The following is a 16,977-nucleotide window of genomic DNA, read 5'->3' as shown; positions in this document are numbered from 1 at the left end:
CTTTGAACCTCCTTTACCTTTTCCTTATCGGAAAATTACATCCAGAATAAATTTATATATTTATTATTTATATATATATATATATATATATATATGTGTATGCACACAAGATAATGATAAAATATTAATTTACAAGTAGGATGAAATCCTATGTTTCTGTTTGTTTGACCTCCAGCTCATTAAAGACCTACCTTCGTCCACTGTGTAGATATACTTTAAAATCCTTTAAATGAGTTAAATTCTTCATGTTTACATGCATGAGCAGCTTGATGTGGCAGTGTAATGTACAATTCAGCATTGTGCACACTTTGCGGTGGTGGATTCATTTAGTCTTCCAATCTATGTTATACTGTTTGTTTGTGTGTCTTTATGAGTACACACATGCTCCCATGTGTATGTGCAATATGCCCAAGTGTCTGTGAGTGTGAAGTGGAAAGTATGCATATTCCTGCCTCCGTGTGTGTGTGTCAAAGAGAGTACAGGCCTGTGTGTATGTGCAAGTAGATGTGAGTTGCTTTAACCGTATGTGCACACATTTGTTTATGTGTGGGTTTGGAGAGCAGAGCTCGCCCACACTGACCTTTGTCAGGAAGAAGACATGTTTCTGAATTCATACCCTGCCTTTGTTCACTTGTTCTAACACAGATCAATCTCCATACAGTAATATCTCCCAGTTAATCTTCTAGACTGCTGTCTAGAGGGAAAAGAGCACAGATAAAATGCTTCATTATACATCTTGTTAATACAAAAAGGGCCAAAGGCAGATGGATACTGCTCTGGAAGTATAATGGAGTTAGATTTTTCTGTATTTGTACCCGTATGTTTTGTCTGTCAAGGATAGGAATATTGTTGCTATTGAAATGTTCTTAAAGTGGCTGCAATATATATTTTTATATTAGCACTGGATCACATGACTACTTTTATGTGAAACTTGCTTTGACTGACGAAGACAGTTATCACCTGACTCTGCAGTTCTTCGTTCTACAGAACTTTTTTTTTTTTTTTTTTTTTTTTTTTTTTTTTTTAGCATTTTTCAGATCATTGTTGAACTGTGTGCCCCAGTACTTTCCTGCTTCAGTCTCACCACTCCCATAGTGTTGTTTTCAGCTTCAGCAGGCAACTGCTTTCAGGGAGAAAGCTCTAAAAACCCACAAACGCAGTGGAGCATTTAGCAGATAAAGAGCCCACATCAACCTCAAGAGGTAACTGCGACCAGAAACTGAATGTTGGTTTCACATTCACCAGGTGAACAGAACCACAACTCTAAATAAATGCTCCTCTGTATCTGCTCGGTGTGTAAATACGCAACTGTTTGCTAACAAGTTCATCGTATCAACTTAAAAGATGATACAATGTCAGTGTCGAATTCAGCGCTTGTTTCCACTGCCCAAAAGTGGCCCAAAGATCAACGCACGTGTTCATGTATCGCATTTTAGGTGCCTGATGCCATCCAGAAGTGCCAGCGTGCAGGCATCACGGTGCGCATGGTGACGGGAGACAACATAAACACAGCCAGGGCCATAGCCATCAAGTGTGGTATCATCCACCCTGGAGAAGACTTCCTCTGCATTGACGGCAAAGAGTTCAACAGGAGGATCCGCAATGAGAAAGGAGAGGTACTGTAACTACTGTCAGAGTGAGCCAGAGAGCGAGAGAGGCTGAGAGAAGAGAATTTAGAATAAAAAAGAGGGAAAAAAAAAAACCTAAACTGCAACCACTTGTTCTCCATATTTCTGTGTGTGTGTGCATATGTGTGTGCGATTCGTGTGCATGTCCAGGTGGAGCAAGAGCGAATTGACAAGGTTTGGCCCAAACTCCGAGTTCTGGCCAGATCCTCCCCAACCGACAAACACACACTCGTCAAAGGTAAACCAGTTGAACTGTTTCATATTCTGATTTACTGATGAAATGAAACTCAAATTGTTTTGAGGTTGTTCATCATTACACTTACACGTCTTTTTACCAGGCATGAAATTTGACAAAGCTTTGTGAAAGCAGTGAATAACTGATACTATGATCAAGCCTGCTTTCCAATACATTCAAAGTTCACATGGAGTTATGTTGCCTCTCCTCATTTCTGAAGCTGTATTCAATGAACGTCCACCGCTGCATGTGTGTTTGACAGGAATTATTGACAGCACTATGGCAGATCAGAGGCAGGTGGTGGCTGTGACTGGAGACGGGACCAATGATGGACCTGCTCTAAAGAAAGCTGATGTTGGCTTCGCCATGGTAAGCAACCCCTCTTTTCAGTTTATTCTCTGTGTGTCTTTCTCTTTCTTGCTTGCCTTTGTGTGAGACGATGTCTGCAGATGTCTTCTTCACCTCTGCAGTATTTAGGGATCCTTCACAGGCACTCTGCCTCAGGCTATGTAGGTTACATGCTCCCCCTAGTGGATTTCTGAGCTTGCACAGTTTCCCTGCAGTAGATTACTCAGACTTTTCAGACAACAAACTGCTAAAATATAAAGAACAATAGACAAAATACTGATTCTGTTCTTAATTTAAATCCCAACTTTATATATATTTGCTATTTGGCTGTTGCTTTCTCTATTTCTGCTCCCCTTAATTAACTAATGAGGGTTTTCATGTGAGAAGTGTATCCCGTGTAGTCATAGCTGTTAGTTTATCAGTTATGGTGACAACTGCTTTTCACATTACCTCAGCCACTGCAGCATGTTTCCATATACCCCCGGGTAACTGCAGAAGTACCTAATTAAGCCTGATTCCTCGTTGGAAATCAGTGACGTAAGGTGTAAACTGGTAGTAGTTACTACTATGGAGCACAATGTTGACTGCATGCTCTCTGAATTCACCCTGCCAATCATCCTTTAACTCACAGAATATCAGGAAGGGTGTCCCTTGAATATGGAACCTCCTCTCATCAAGCCATCACCACACACTGTCTGCTTAATTAATCTGCATCATCATTATCCATCATCAGAACTGACTCCAGAGTCCACTTATGTCCAGTGGCTGCAGAGTTAATTTAGACAGATTTCTTTCATTTTTCTTTGTGTGGTATATTGAGGAATAATACACTCTGGTGCAATAGACAATCAGCAAATTTAGAATCATCATAGTTGTGTACTAGAACCCTGTTTCTTTCTGACTGCACCATGTCTGCACTCTTCCAGGGTATTGCCGGTACAGATGTGGCCAAGGAGGCATCAGACATCATTCTGACTGATGATAACTTCAGCAGCATCGTCAAGGCGGTAATGTGGGGCCGAAACGTTTACGACAGCATTTCCAAGTTCCTTCAGTTCCAGCTTACTGTCAACGTTGTGGCCGTCATAGTGGCTTTCACTGGCGCCTGCATCACACAGGTCAGAGGCGAATGTGTGTGGGGGTGTGTGAATATGTACCTTACATGAACTGTAGATGCTTAACAGCTTAACATTAACAGTTATGCAACATCACATTCCTATAAGTAAATACAGAGCTACTACAACAACAATAGTACAGTAAATCATGAAAACACATATTACCAAAATAAAGCATACATCTAACCGGTGGCGGCTTTAACTAATTTATGATATTTAACATAAAATAAATAAATAGATTTAGATATCTACTAAGATATTTTGAACATTGAAGATTGAAGATTGAAGATTTGAAGACCCTGGTAAAATCTTAAAAATAAAAGATAAACACAAGTAGAAGTAGCTCTTTTCAAGCTTGCTCTGAGTCACATTTTTTCAACAGTGTGGTCACAGTGAAAAGGCCAATGTGGCATTCTGATGTTGCCATTTCAACAAATCCCTCCCTGGTTCTGTTGTGCTCTCTGGAGTGGTGACCATTTTTTCCTCACAAGCTTTCTCCACAATTACCAGACAAGGGAAAGGAGAGATTCTTAAAACAAAGTAATTCCTGGAAAAATTGTTTGATCAATAGAAAAAATAAAATATCCATCTGTGCCGCTGAGGTAGTCGTGGCTTGTTGTGTTGAACATGTTCTGATTGAAACGGCCCGAAACAGTACAAGTGATACATATAAGACCATGTTTTCACAAATCAAAATTAACCATAAGCCCAAAGGATCATGTTTCACTTTCACTCCTTCCACAATAACGTCACCATTTTTGACATGACAGAGAGGATCAAAATGGAATATCCTGTTGAGTGGGTTATATTAGCAGAACTGCAGCATAATCTGTAATCCAAGACCATTAGAGTGCAATGCAAAACAAGCAAAACAATGGCTTATTTTAGATGATAATGCAGGTGGGTGAAAAATGTCCGTTGGGTAAAGTAGCTAAAGGAGTGGTTATTAGTTACTTTCTACTCCTGGTTGTGTTGAAGTTACTGATTCTTATTCCCTTGCATTTCCCCAGGACTCTCCCCTGAAGGCAGTGCAGATGTTGTGGGTAAACCTGATCATGGATACTTTTGCCTCCCTGGCCTTGGCAACAGAGCCTCCCACAGAGTCTCTGCTGAGGAGGAAGCCATATGGTCGCAACAAGCCTCTCATCTCCAGCACCATGACAAAGAACATCCTCGGACACGGAGTCTATCAGCTCGTTATCATCTTCACACTGCTCTTTGTTGGTACGGACTGTAATTTTGCTCTGTGGTACACCAGAGACATGGTGCGACATAACAAAGGTTCAAACAAATAAGTCTTTTTTATTTATTTTTTTTCCCCCCTGTAGGCGAACAAATCTTTGACATTGACAGCGGCCGTAACGCACCTCTCCACTCTCCTCCATCTGAGCACTATACCATCATCTTCAACACCTTCGTCATGATGCAGCTCTTTAACGAGATAAATGCTCGAAAAATCCACGGAGAGCGAAACGTGTTTGATGGTATCTTCAGGAACCCCATCTTCTGCTCTATTGTTTTTGGCACCTTTGCTGTGCAGGTAAGCTGATGCTAATTATTCAATTTTATGTTGAAACTATTGAACGATCATTTTTTCTTATGAATAAGTACATATTCTATGCTACATATTTTCATAGTGTTTGAGTCTGACTTGTGCTGTGCTTTGTGTAGATTGTGATTGTGCAGTTTGGGGGGAAGCCATTCAGCTGTCAACCTCTGGACCTGGAAAAGTGGATGTGGTGTGTTTTCCTCGGGCTGGGAGAGCTCGTCTGGGGGCAGGTAACATGCAAACTCATCTGTTTCTCTGTCTTTAGATTCTCCCGCTGTGCTTCTTTTCTTGCTTTCCTTCTAGTTTACTATGTTTTATTCTCCCTCTGTGCATCTCTACTGTAAGCCTGTCACCTTTCCTTCTCACCCAATGCTCTGTCTTCTCTGTGGGTTAGGTCATTGCCACCATACCCAATAGCAGGTTGCGCTTCCTGCGGAGGGCTGGCCAGCTAACTCAGAAAGATGAGTTACCAGAGGAGGATGTAAACGAAGAAAATGAGGAGATCGACCACGCAGAGAGGGAGCTGAGGAGAGGGCAGATACTGTGGTTCAGAGGACTCAACCGCATTCAGACTCAGGTGAGAACACGAAAAGGTTCAATCCCCGCGATTTGCTGTTTCATTTCAAAGAAAGATTTTGGTTTTGGTTTAAAAATGGAGGTGACACTTAAAAAGACCCTCATATCAATACTTTATGATAAAATGTATGATTTTGTTTGAGGAACAATGAACACCAACAACTTTAACTTTCACCTGTGATGTTTGCTTTTCTGTTTTACTGTCTCTCTTTGTCATATAATCAGTTTCCAGTAGGAAGTTTCACCACGACAGACATTACCTTACCCCCAAGAAGAAAATGCTAGACTATGCTATATGTTGTACATGTTAGTCAGTAACAGACATAAAGTAATTTTTTTTCAAGATGAATTATTTAGGTGCATGAAGATGCAGCTTTCTCTCGTTGGACTTGATGTGAACACCAGCGTGGACCTGCAGAAGATCGGCGGTCAAACCTCTGAGTGAAATACAGCTGGAAATAGTCAATGATATGTTTGTACTGTGACGAACTCTGCAGACCGCCATCACTGTGATATTCAAGACAGTTTTGCCTGTGTGTTGGATTTGGGTGTTCAATGATCTCATCTCACTGATGGTCCAGGGTGAAGCTATCCCATGACACGGTATTGTTGACCAGTATCCTACAGAAGCAGCCAAACAGGGTTAAGAGAGAATAGAAATTGTTTTGTTTTTTTTAGTATTAAAGGAAAACTACAATTTATTTCACCTTTTATTGACAGAGCTTCAGCCATCAGTTTGATCAGATGTGATAATATTATACCAACCAAGTTACTGGCTGAGATTTCGACACCACAGCTTATTCAGATTTATTTGGAAGAGAAGAAAAAACAAACTATGAAATTACATTAACACAAACTGCATGGTAAACATCCATCACAGGTTACAGGCCGACTTCCTGGTTCAACTTTGACTTACCACACTTGCCATAGTTGTGCACTTACAGTTCTCCTATAACCTGACACACCAGATGGTTTGTTACACAGAACCATCTGGGAAGGCTTCTTTGGAAACTGTTTGGAAAAGGGCAGGCGCTTTCAAAAAATACTTGGCAGCTGATTGGATGAACCATCTGTCTATCTCATTTATTTCTCATTTATTTATTTATGATTTAAAATCATTGAGGTTTCCCTCATTTGCATCGACGTGTAGAAATACACAGAGGACCATACTGGGTGAAAACATTTGCACACTGAGGTGAAGTGGTTTGAGATCATTGTCTCTGAAATGTCCGGGGGTAGAGAGCGTGTCGATCTTAATAGTGTGTTGTGGTAATTCAGTGTGTTTGGTGCACAAAAACTAAAAACTATCATTGTGTGTCACGGTTTAACTTCAATCAATGAGATTCTGCATGGTGGCACATTGGTGCCAATGTGCAGTAAGTGCAATCTTACTCAATTTTGCTTTTACTTACTAATTTTTCTATCTAATCACCTGTGCACTTGGATTTGGATTTTTTTGGCACTGTCACTACAAATTTCTCTGAAGACAATGATTTCACAAGAAGTAGAACGAATGGCAGGAACCACAAAAAAACTGTAATAAACTGTAGTTTTCCTTTAATTCCTGCAGCAATGTGATAGGAAATGCCACAAAACAATAGACTTTGAATGATGTAAATGGCTGCATCTGTATATTTGTATATTATAAAATCACTCATCAACTTGCCTGTCTTTGAAAGGGTCCAATCACCCAAATTACCAAAAAACAATTTTTCTCACCTACCTCAAGCGGTTTCTGGCCTTGAAGATGGTTTTGGTTGTATTTGTTTAAGTTTTGAGGTTTCTGTGTCTGGTATTTCTAAATCCATGTAGCCCATAAAATTGCAGTGAACTTCTTCTAACCAATACACTGTACACAATACACTGAAATTTACTCAATTGTATAAGGGTAGAGAGTTTTTTCTTTTTTCTTTCTTTCTTTTTTTCTTTTTTTGTAATTTGGGTGAACTGACCTTTTAAGTTGAATTCACCATTTCGCTGAGGGGATACTACACTCTGACCTTTAGCTGCCCCCCCCCCCATCGTGTCATGATTGAGAAACGCTGTACTCTGTTTACCACCAAAGTCACCCAGCCAGTCAACCTGTGTTGCCATTTGGTCTGTGTCACTCTGAGCAGCCATTTGTCCTCTCCTGTCCCGCTCTCCTCCCACAGATTGAAGTAGTCAACACCTTCAAGAGTGGCACCTCCTTTCAGGGGGCGGGGGCTCTGAGACGCCAATCATCCACCACCAGCCAGACCCAGGATGTAACCAATGTTTCTAGTCCTAGTCACGTGTCCTTGTCCAATGCCCTTTCCTCTCCTACAAGCACTACTGCTGCTACTGCTCCTCCCACTACTGGCCGTGAGTCAGAACTCTGTCAGTCTGCTTCTCTGCTCTCTTTGCTTCAGAGGTGCCACCCTGCCAAGAAGAAAACTTTAATCCACACATTTTCAGATGTATTCTTCTTAAAACTAATTACTGTGATGGTCTTCACTTGGGGTTGGCATCTCTGAAGATTTGTCTTTTTGTTCTTTCTTGCTATCTGCTTTTTTCATTTCCTCTCTTTCTTCTGTCTTTTTGCTGTTCATACTGGATTTCAAATTCATCTTGATATCTCCTCCCATGCTTGGGTGTACTGTCCTCTCATTGGTGAATGTGTGTTTGTTTCCCCAGAGTGCTAGGAGCGCAGGACTAAGGGTGATACCCACGGCGTGACATTTCAGGTTGTGAGTTTGTCTCCCTCTGCTCATCCCCCATCCGTCATCCCATCCCTCAATTCTCCCATTTTTATGTCTTGACGGACATTAATGTGAACTAATTTCAATCAACTCACCAAGGGACTGGGTAAACATTCAAGTATAAGTTGCATTGTTGTCTTATTTCATCTGTGAGTTTGCTTCAGATGAGGCATACCACGCTGAATTGACCTAAAGCAAAAATTTACAGGCTATTTTATGTATTCTGCTGCTGACACATCATCTGCAATGACTAAAAAACACAAGTGAAGCTACAGTATGTGGGGAAGTGACATCCTTTAAAGAACTCTACATTTGTCACCTTGCAAAGAAGTGTTCAACTAAAATCTACTCACAAGGAGACACTGTCTCTACTTAATGCTTTTATCCACCTCCATCTTCTCTTCTCTCTGTCTGTCTAACACACACACAGACACGCACACACACTTTAACACACTTTTCCTGTCTCGACTTAATTAATGAAAATCAATGCTTAGGGTGTGTTGGACAGGAATGGAGGGGACTGGAGAAACTCCACAAAGCAGTACTGTACCAATAATTCATCCCGTCTTGTCGCTCCATATTGTCAGTGTAGTTGACTGTCATGTTGCCATAGTTACGGACATACATAGATCCTCTGCAGCACCATGGACTTAAATTCAACCCCCCACCCTTTTCTGACACCCCATCAGTGTTACCTGTCAGACATCCTGTCACATGCACTCATCCAGGCAGGCTCCTCTTATTATTATTTTTTTTCTGTTTTGTCTCCTTCTACCCTACTTTGCCACAGTTAGAATATATACAGTACTCCCATAATTTTGAATTGTAATATCTTTGAGACTTTTTCTGCTCTGTTAACATATTATATTTTAATAATACACTGGGGATCATAACTTATTAATATTTAGTGGTTATGTACAATAATAGAAATGCAAAGTAGCAATAAATGAGTTGTACAGAATAATCGGGCCGAAATAATTTGTGATGTAAACAGGAACATTATCAATGCAACCACGATGACATGATATCCCTATTGGATCTCCTGTGTATACTCCAGAGTGCTGGTGATTCAGTTTCCTGTAAAAACATCAAATCAAATCTTTTTAAGCATCAGATGATTCCTGTGCATCCTGAACTTCAACATGTTGACGATACTGCACATGCAGACAGGATACAAAGATAACTGTTTAATCTCAGTTAAGATTCACATAGTTTGGGGCCTATACTTGAGTGTTTACTTAGATGTGCATGGAGTTGAGAACATGCTTTGACCGTCAGACCTCTGATAGTAAAATTATTATTTTCATTATTCACTATCACGTGTTCTGTGTCAGCAGTCTGTGTGCTGGTGTCCACTCCCTCACCATCCTGTTGTCTTGGTGCATGTAATTTGTGTTGACCTCTTGTTTACTTCCTGTATTCATAATATCTTAACCTGCTGTGTTAGCTTGTTGTCTAGATGCCACTTTTTTTTTTTTTTTTTTTTTTGAATGTGTTGTTTTGTTGTGAGTTTTACACTGCAATGCTCGTGTTGAACCAGCTTCCTCATGCAGACTTGACTCTCTCCATCGCCCTGTTTGGGACCATGCTTTACCCACCCTGTGCTATATTTGTGTGTTTGTGTGTCCCATTCAGAGTCTGTGTGGATATTGTACCAGACAGTGCTCTGGTACCTCCAGAAGTTTTTTAAACCACCTGATTGGATCTCTCAGATCTAACCTCCTTCCTTCTTACTGACCTCGTCCACCAGATTTCTTCAAACTTGCATGTGATATTTTCCTTTAATTTTTTCCGTGAGCATTCCATTTATTAACGTGGCTTGTTTCTAGGTATACAGCACATTGGACTAAAGCGTATACTTACAACGAGCGTTTGTGTTGCTTTGGTATTTGTTTTTCTTGAAATGTATGATTTTGTTGTATTTTTTTATGATTGTTTTCCTCACGGTTTTCCTTGCACGCTAAAATTGAGTGACTTGTGAAGCGTAGTTATCTTGTGAAAGCAGAACACAGACTGCAGTTGCCCTCTCTCTGGCTGCTCCTTCACCTTGTCCCCCTTCTCCACCTCTTTATCCTCAAATGAGAGGTTCCCTCCTTCCCTTTTGTCCCTTCTCTCCTCCACTTCCCTCTTCTCTCTCATCCCAAGGGTCCCTCCAACCCTTCCATTTCATCTCTGGCATCATCTCTCATTGTTTTTCTTCTCTTTCCTCCCTTTTTACGACAGATCCGCGTTGTGAATGCATTCCGTAGTTCCCTCTATGAAGGCCTGGAAAAACCAGACTCCAGAACATCCATCCACAACTTCATGACACACCCTGAGTTTAGGATAGAAGACTCCACGCCCAACATCCCCCTCATCGACGACACGGATGAAGATTCTGCTCGGAGGAGGAGGAAGTACTCCAGCCAGCCCTCGTCCCCCAACAAGAACAACAACGCCATCGACAGTGGCATTAATCTCACCATCGACACCAGTAAATCAGCCGCTTCCTCCAGCCCCGCCAGCCCTCTGCACAGCTTGGAGACCAGCCTCTAACCCTGATCCTAACCTCAGTTCTAACCTCTAACCTCCTTCCCTTGCAATCTGGGTGTGCCTCCTCCAATTCCCTCCAGACCTATAACTGCAACCTTATACCTTGTCAACCCCGAAAATTTCACCCAGTCCAGCTGAATTCTTATCCTCCAGCCTCCCCAATTTACCACCTACACAGGACAGGTCCTGTGGCAACATGTCCATCTTTGCCCCTTAACCTTGAGCTCCTAAAGCTCCACTTTCCAATCGACATGGAGAAAATCTAAAGTAATACTGCAAGGTGAAAAGAAAAACAAACTGACATACAATCAAAAAAGCGCAACAAAGCCACAAATCCTACACAGCCATCCTGCTTTTATGGTTGTATGTGTATGGTGGCGGCAGCGGTGGTGTGTATGACTATATGTGTGTTAGCATGTACTGTCTAAGCGTGCCGCTGAATGCACATATGTATAAACTGTGTCTTTAGTGGCACCAGGAGGAGGACAATAAGGAGAGACACTGCTGTGGAGTAAAAATTGCAAAACAGGACGGACTCTAAAACTCCCCTTACACTCCCTCTCCTCAACAATAACATTGTCAATACTGATGATAGTTTAAATTCAATTGAAAAACATTGTTATTATTCTGATTCTGATTCTGATTATTATTGTTATTATTGTTGCTCCTGCATGAATGTACATTACCCAAGTTTTATTTAAAAGGGTTTTAATTTTATTGAAGTTCTTTCGTTCTGATGGGCTAGGCCTCACGCTGAACTACTAAGTTAAAGACAGCTTCTCTGAGTTCCTGGCCTGCAAAGTTCCTTCCTCTGTGTGGCATGAACATGTACCCGACTGTAAAAATTTATTTCATCCATAAACGGAAACGTGTGACGAGGTGGTAGGGCTCAACTTGCACAGTAGTTTTGCACCTGTCAGAAAAGAGGAACACAAAGTAATGTTGATGATGATAGCATTTATGGGATATATTCTATAAATATAAATTCATATAAATATATTTAGAGAGAGTTTATCTTTGTTTGTTGGCATGTTGCCTTGTTCCTGCTTCAATGGCTCAAAATACTTTGACTTATTTATGTCTTAAAGAGAATGTAATTTGTTTACAACCTCGTAGAGATAAACTTCCTGGTTTCTAGAAAGAGGGAGGCGAAGCTGAAACTCAGAAGGTCCAGAGCTGTGTTGGTGTGTTATTACTGAAAAACCATTTGCTGGAATTTGCCTGCTATCTTGTCAAATATTGTAGATATTTTTAGAGGATGAACAAACAAAAAGAAACCAAAATATGGTGGGATACATAGTAAATGTGGAATCTTAGTATTACTCTATATGATTGTTGGGATCAATTTGGAGTGGCTTGCCTTTGGTTTTTCTAAACAGAGTCCTCCTTTTCGTGACAGAGGGGGAATATTTCATTCTTTTTTTTCTCTACTACTTCTCTTTTTTTTTTTATTGTGTTTTTTGTTTTTTTCTGTGCTTCAGCGCTGGCCTGAGCTCAGTGCTCAAGTCAAAGGCTGATGTCAGGACCTTAACAGTGAACTGTCTTCTAGATAAACCTTGCTTGTTCGAAGGACTTGATGTTTTAAAAATATGTGTGACCATCAAATGGCTGCAATCGAGTCATATTAGAAACTTACAAAGTTATATTTGGCTTATCTGTACCGCACGGAAATCAGACTTTTTGTTCTATTTTGTTAAAATTTGGAATATATTGTGCTGTTATTTTTTATTTAATTTTGATTTATTTTGGTTTAAAAGAGTTTCTTTTCCTCTAGCAGAGAGACACATGCAAAAGCTGTTGGCATTTTTAACATCTGAAAAAAATGGAAAAACTGACAAAAAAAAAAATACAACAAAATGGAATGTTGCTTTGACTCTTTTTCTATATATAAAAAAAATGATCCTTTTCTGCACTATCTGGTTATGAATGAAAACTTCTGTGGTGTAATTCTAGATGTGCTTTTGTGTGTTTTAACCAAGCTTGTCTTCCTGCCGTCACAGAATATACAGTACTCTAGCATCTCAACTGTACTCACTAGTTGTGAACTATTTATTGTGCTTTGACCAATCAGACATTACCAGAGAGACGTTACATACAGAAGGCACATTTACCCAGTCTTATTGCACTCAGAAGGACAAGGCCACTTAACTAGCCTGTACTATTGTTATTTCTATTACTAACCGAAGTCATTGGCAAGCATGACCTGATAGGCTCATTATGCAACTTGAGAAAATTGAGAATTTTCTACTTAAAAAAAAAAATCCTATATACTACTACAGTATGTACAATCATTTATCTGAACAGTTCTATCTTTTTCTTTTTTATATCCTCCTCCTCTGTCATTTCCCAGTCAATATGTCCATCTGGAGAGGGTGCACAAGCTTTACCAGTCAGCTCAGGCGTGTTGAAAACGTAACATGGACCATTTGAATATGAATCTGTCTTATTTGAGTTGAAAAAAAAACAGTCTGGATTCTGATATTCTGCTTAGAAGCTGTTGATTTATTTTGTTTATTTTCCAATGTTTTAACTTGACAATTTATTTGTTTATTTGTCTGTAAAAAATTAAAAACAATAAACAAAACAAAAAAACATTACAACAGCAACAACAGCATTTTCAATTAAAAAAAAAAAAAAGAAGACTTAAGCCAACATTCTCAAACCACTTTTACATCCAGGAGGACATTCAGCTTTAAGAGGATGCAAAGACATGGAGTTTAAAAATAATCTTTGTAAATACAGCAATGAGTCCTCTGAGGACAGAAACTCCATGCGGACTAGTGTGAAAACAGGAACTCTTCCTGACTACGTCTACCATCATGTACCACAACGAGTCATACTGCCGACACAGCTGTTTGGCTGTATGTAATCAATCACTGCTCCTGTCAGAAACACTTCAAAACATCGTGGTTACATCCAAATGATAACACGTGTTGTAACAACCAATAATTATGTTGATGATGACACCGATGATGATGGCGATGATGATGCTGATGATAATGATAATGATGATATCAATGATACTTCTTGCAATATACTCTCACCTGCCTCGATGTACTGTATTTAGCAGCATGCAGTTTGTGGAACAAAGAAAAAGAGAAATGCCAACAGATAACTTTTTGGCATTCCATTTATGGGTAAGTGATTTAAGTGTTCATCTTGTTTTTATGATATTTTTTTTTATCTATACAATAATTGTAAATAAAGAACTCAATGTCTTTGTTCATTTAATACTATGCAAAAAGTCATGCTTTTCTGATTGTTACCCACCCTTAATCCTGAGTGTGTTGCTGGAATGTTTATGGTCTCAAAAGTCAGTAAAAACAATGTGATGTAAATTATTTTCTAGCTTGAGGAAAAAGTTAAATGACGATGAAAATTATTATTATGATACCATGAGGCGGATGATAATAATAATGGTGGTGACAGTGATGATGATGATACTGATGATGATGATGCTGATGATAATGATGATGATGATGATGAACTGTGACTCTTGCTGCTTGACTGTCCCATTTACCACACTCCTGACAGGAGCGCAAGTGAAAAACATAATAAAAACAAAAAAATGAAAAATCACTAAATAAATCTCCCAGAGCAGCATGACCCAGCATGGTGTGTCCTGGCCCCGTGTGACATGTCCTGTTCTGATTCGTTGTGCTTCACCAACCACTTTGACTTGGATTGTTTTTCCATTTTCACTGATTTGTTTCATAAGTTCCTGCTTATAGGACATGTTTTTGGGTTTCACTTTAATTATGAAAAGCTGCCGGCCAAGGGTTTTAAACTGATGACAGTAATTGCAACATCCCGGTTCAAGGCTGGTTCTCCCCCCTTTTCTCTCTAGTCTCGAATGCAGACATAAAAAGGCTTAAAAAGGAGGAAGTAATGTTCATTTGCATTGAATTCCAGCTGCCTCTGTAAGGCTGTAGGCACAGTGGTGCTTTGAGGCTAGTGCTAACATGCTGATGTTTAGCACTGTTGCTGATGTGTAATGTTTGCCCTGTTCATAAGCTTAGTTTAGCATATTAGCATGCTAACATTTGCTAATCACAAAGTACAGCTGAGGCAGATGGGAATGTCATTCGTTTAGCAGGTTATGAAGATGATGGCACAGGTGGAAAAGTTAAGGGATCACCAAAGTAATTACAGTTCAGCTGAGGGGGACATTAATTTCTTTTAACTAACTTTCAGGAAAATCCATCCAATATTATTTAATGCATTTCATTCAAAACCAAAAATGTCAACCTCAAGGTGGCGCTAGGGAAAAAGTCAGAAGATCAACAGTCATTAGGATCCATCACCTGGTGACCATGAATGTACAAAATTTCACAGAAATACTTGAGATATTTTTATATTTCTGCTCGAAATAAGCAGATTTGAAAAACAAATCTCCGATTATTTCATTTTAAAAAAAAAGTTTTTCTGAGAGCAGCTTCCTTTTCAAAGAATGGCCTTTTCACATTCTCCCAGTTGCATGCCTAGAAGCAGCCCAGCACAACACCAGTTTGATCTGTGGCTGCTCCACTGGAGCAGTTGCGGATGAAAAGCTTTGCCCAAGGGCATCTTAGCCCTGGTAATGCGGGAGGGGCAAGTATTTGTGTTTCTGATTTATTCACACAGTTCTTCCATTAGCATGCTGCACATCTCACTATACAGTAGTGATTATATTGAAAGTGGCAGACCAGTACAGTCCTAAAGCTGATACATACTATACTATGTTTGTCCTACACTAAATGCTGTGAGCTTTCCTGAGATTTTTAAGAGCTGCAGTTTGGTCAAACACATCAACATGCCAAATATGTTTCCATGACTTAACATTGCTGATGCTTGCAGTGTGCTAAAGTAGCTTTGTACAGGACTGATCCCATCCAGTTACGATGGGAAGAGGGAGACGGTGTATTAAAAACATCATAAAATTGCAGCGACTTAATCTTCTTTTCAGTACCAGTATTATACTGGTATGATTTAGACCCCATGTACAGAATCATTTAAAAGAAAAGCTCTGCACACAAGATGACTGTATGTTCCAAAAATGATGACAAGCTCAAACTGATGGATGGAAATGCTGCCACACTGGTGCTGAATATCAGTGCAGTTGTTTTCTTTTTGTTAATCAGTCACTCCTCCTACAGTAGTGACTGGTTTAGTCAGTTTGACATAATTATGGTGTGGGTGTTAGAAGGGGCTTGTTATATAACAGAAAGGCCATAGAAGAAGTTTTATCTAAATGTCTAAGTCCACTGGAGGGCAGTATTTCACTAGAGATAACTCAATACACCATTGTGTTCTTGTTCAGCCATGTGAAGATCCCTGAAAAGTGTCTCTTCAGCATCAGTGTTCTTTTATTATAAAACAAAGGTCATCATGATTCAGTCTCATCATTCTGAAGTGCAAAGCACTCAGACACTAACATTCATGTCATTGGGGCTCCCCGGTGACTCACCTGGTAAAGCGCGAATCACTTAGGCTCAGTCCTTACCGCAGCTGTTATGAGTTCGAGTCTGCCCCATTGCCCTTTGCTGCATGTCATCCCCCCTCTCTCCCCAACTTTCCTGTCACTCTCTGTCACTGTCCTATCAGAATAAAGGCAAAAAACTGCCCTAAAGATCCATGTGAGTTGCCAAAGAATAGCCAATAGGAAACACTGTCATCTTATTTGTCTTTTTCTTAAATTAAACTTGTTTTCAGTCTCCAGGACTTGTTTAGGTTGAACATCAGTGTTATTCAAGACAAAAAATGTCAAGCTTTGTTCCACATGAGACATGATCATTTTGGTATGAGATAGCAGGAACCTGTCCTTATTTACTTACTTTACCACCTGATGAATGCAAGCCCAATATTGACTCTCCATTCATCTCTGTTCAGGTTTCCACCAACCCCTGAGGCAAATATCTGGCTCTTTAAGTGATAAAATCTCCACTGTGTTCATCAGCTAGTTGCTAACTGCTGCAGGGAACTGGACAGTGATGTGATGTACTGTAACTCTGTGCGCTCACGCACAAGCTTTAAATTCAGATAGATAAAGTCTGTTTAGCTTTTACATTATGTGAATTAGACATTCTGAGATGCTGTTCTGCTCAGTTATTTAAGTAACCGTAGCCTGTCTGTCAACTCCAAACAGTCTGCCCATTCTCCTCTGAGTGCCTGAGTTATTGCTCAGTTATGATTTGTCACACAAATTGCTTGTTAGCATGCTAACACTGGAGATATATCTGGGCTTAAGTAGTGAATTGACCAACTGACATTGCCATTTCAAGAGCCACAAGCTATC

The 16,977-nt window shown here is 39.9% G+C and overlaps 1 protein-coding gene across 9 annotated transcripts in view; it reads left to right on the top strand.

The window, feature by feature from the left end:
- The window catches only part of atp2b2 (ATPase plasma membrane Ca2+ transporting 2), a 130,055-nt gene extending 117,505 nt beyond the window's left edge, over positions 1–12,550 (top strand). For 7 of the 9 annotated variants that reach the window (XM_022748378.1, XM_022748377.1, XM_022748383.1 and 4 more), the window contains 9 exons: positions 1,437–1,616; positions 1,779–1,866; positions 2,126–2,232; positions 3,138–3,329; positions 4,337–4,550; positions 4,655–4,866; positions 4,998–5,105; positions 5,270–5,452; positions 10,395–12,550. In XM_022748378.1, coding sequence (XP_022604099.1) covers positions 1,437–1,616; positions 1,779–1,866; positions 2,126–2,232; positions 3,138–3,329; positions 4,337–4,550; positions 4,655–4,866; positions 4,998–5,105; positions 5,270–5,452; positions 10,395–10,706 — 1,596 coding nt within the window. In that variant the 3' untranslated portion in view covers positions 10,707–12,550. Of the gene's footprint in view, positions 1–1,436; positions 1,617–1,778; positions 1,867–2,125; positions 2,233–3,137; positions 3,330–4,336; positions 4,551–4,654; positions 4,867–4,997; positions 5,106–5,269; positions 5,453–7,604; positions 7,795–8,106; positions 8,157–10,394 lie in introns of all 9 variants that reach the window. The other 2 variants (XM_022748384.1, XM_022748381.1) reach the window with 1 other exon arrangement.
- The last annotated feature ends 4,427 nt before the right edge of the window (positions 12,551–16,977 follow it).

This window comes from Seriola dumerili, unplaced genomic scaffold (assembly GCF_002260705.1).
Source record: "Seriola dumerili isolate Sdu_G_001 unplaced genomic scaffold, Sdu_1.0 BDQW01000121.1, whole genome shotgun sequence".
Classification (NCBI taxonomy): Eukaryota; Metazoa; Chordata; class Actinopteri; order Carangiformes; family Carangidae; genus Seriola; species Seriola dumerili.
This window is presented reverse-complemented; position numbering and strand designations above follow the sequence as displayed.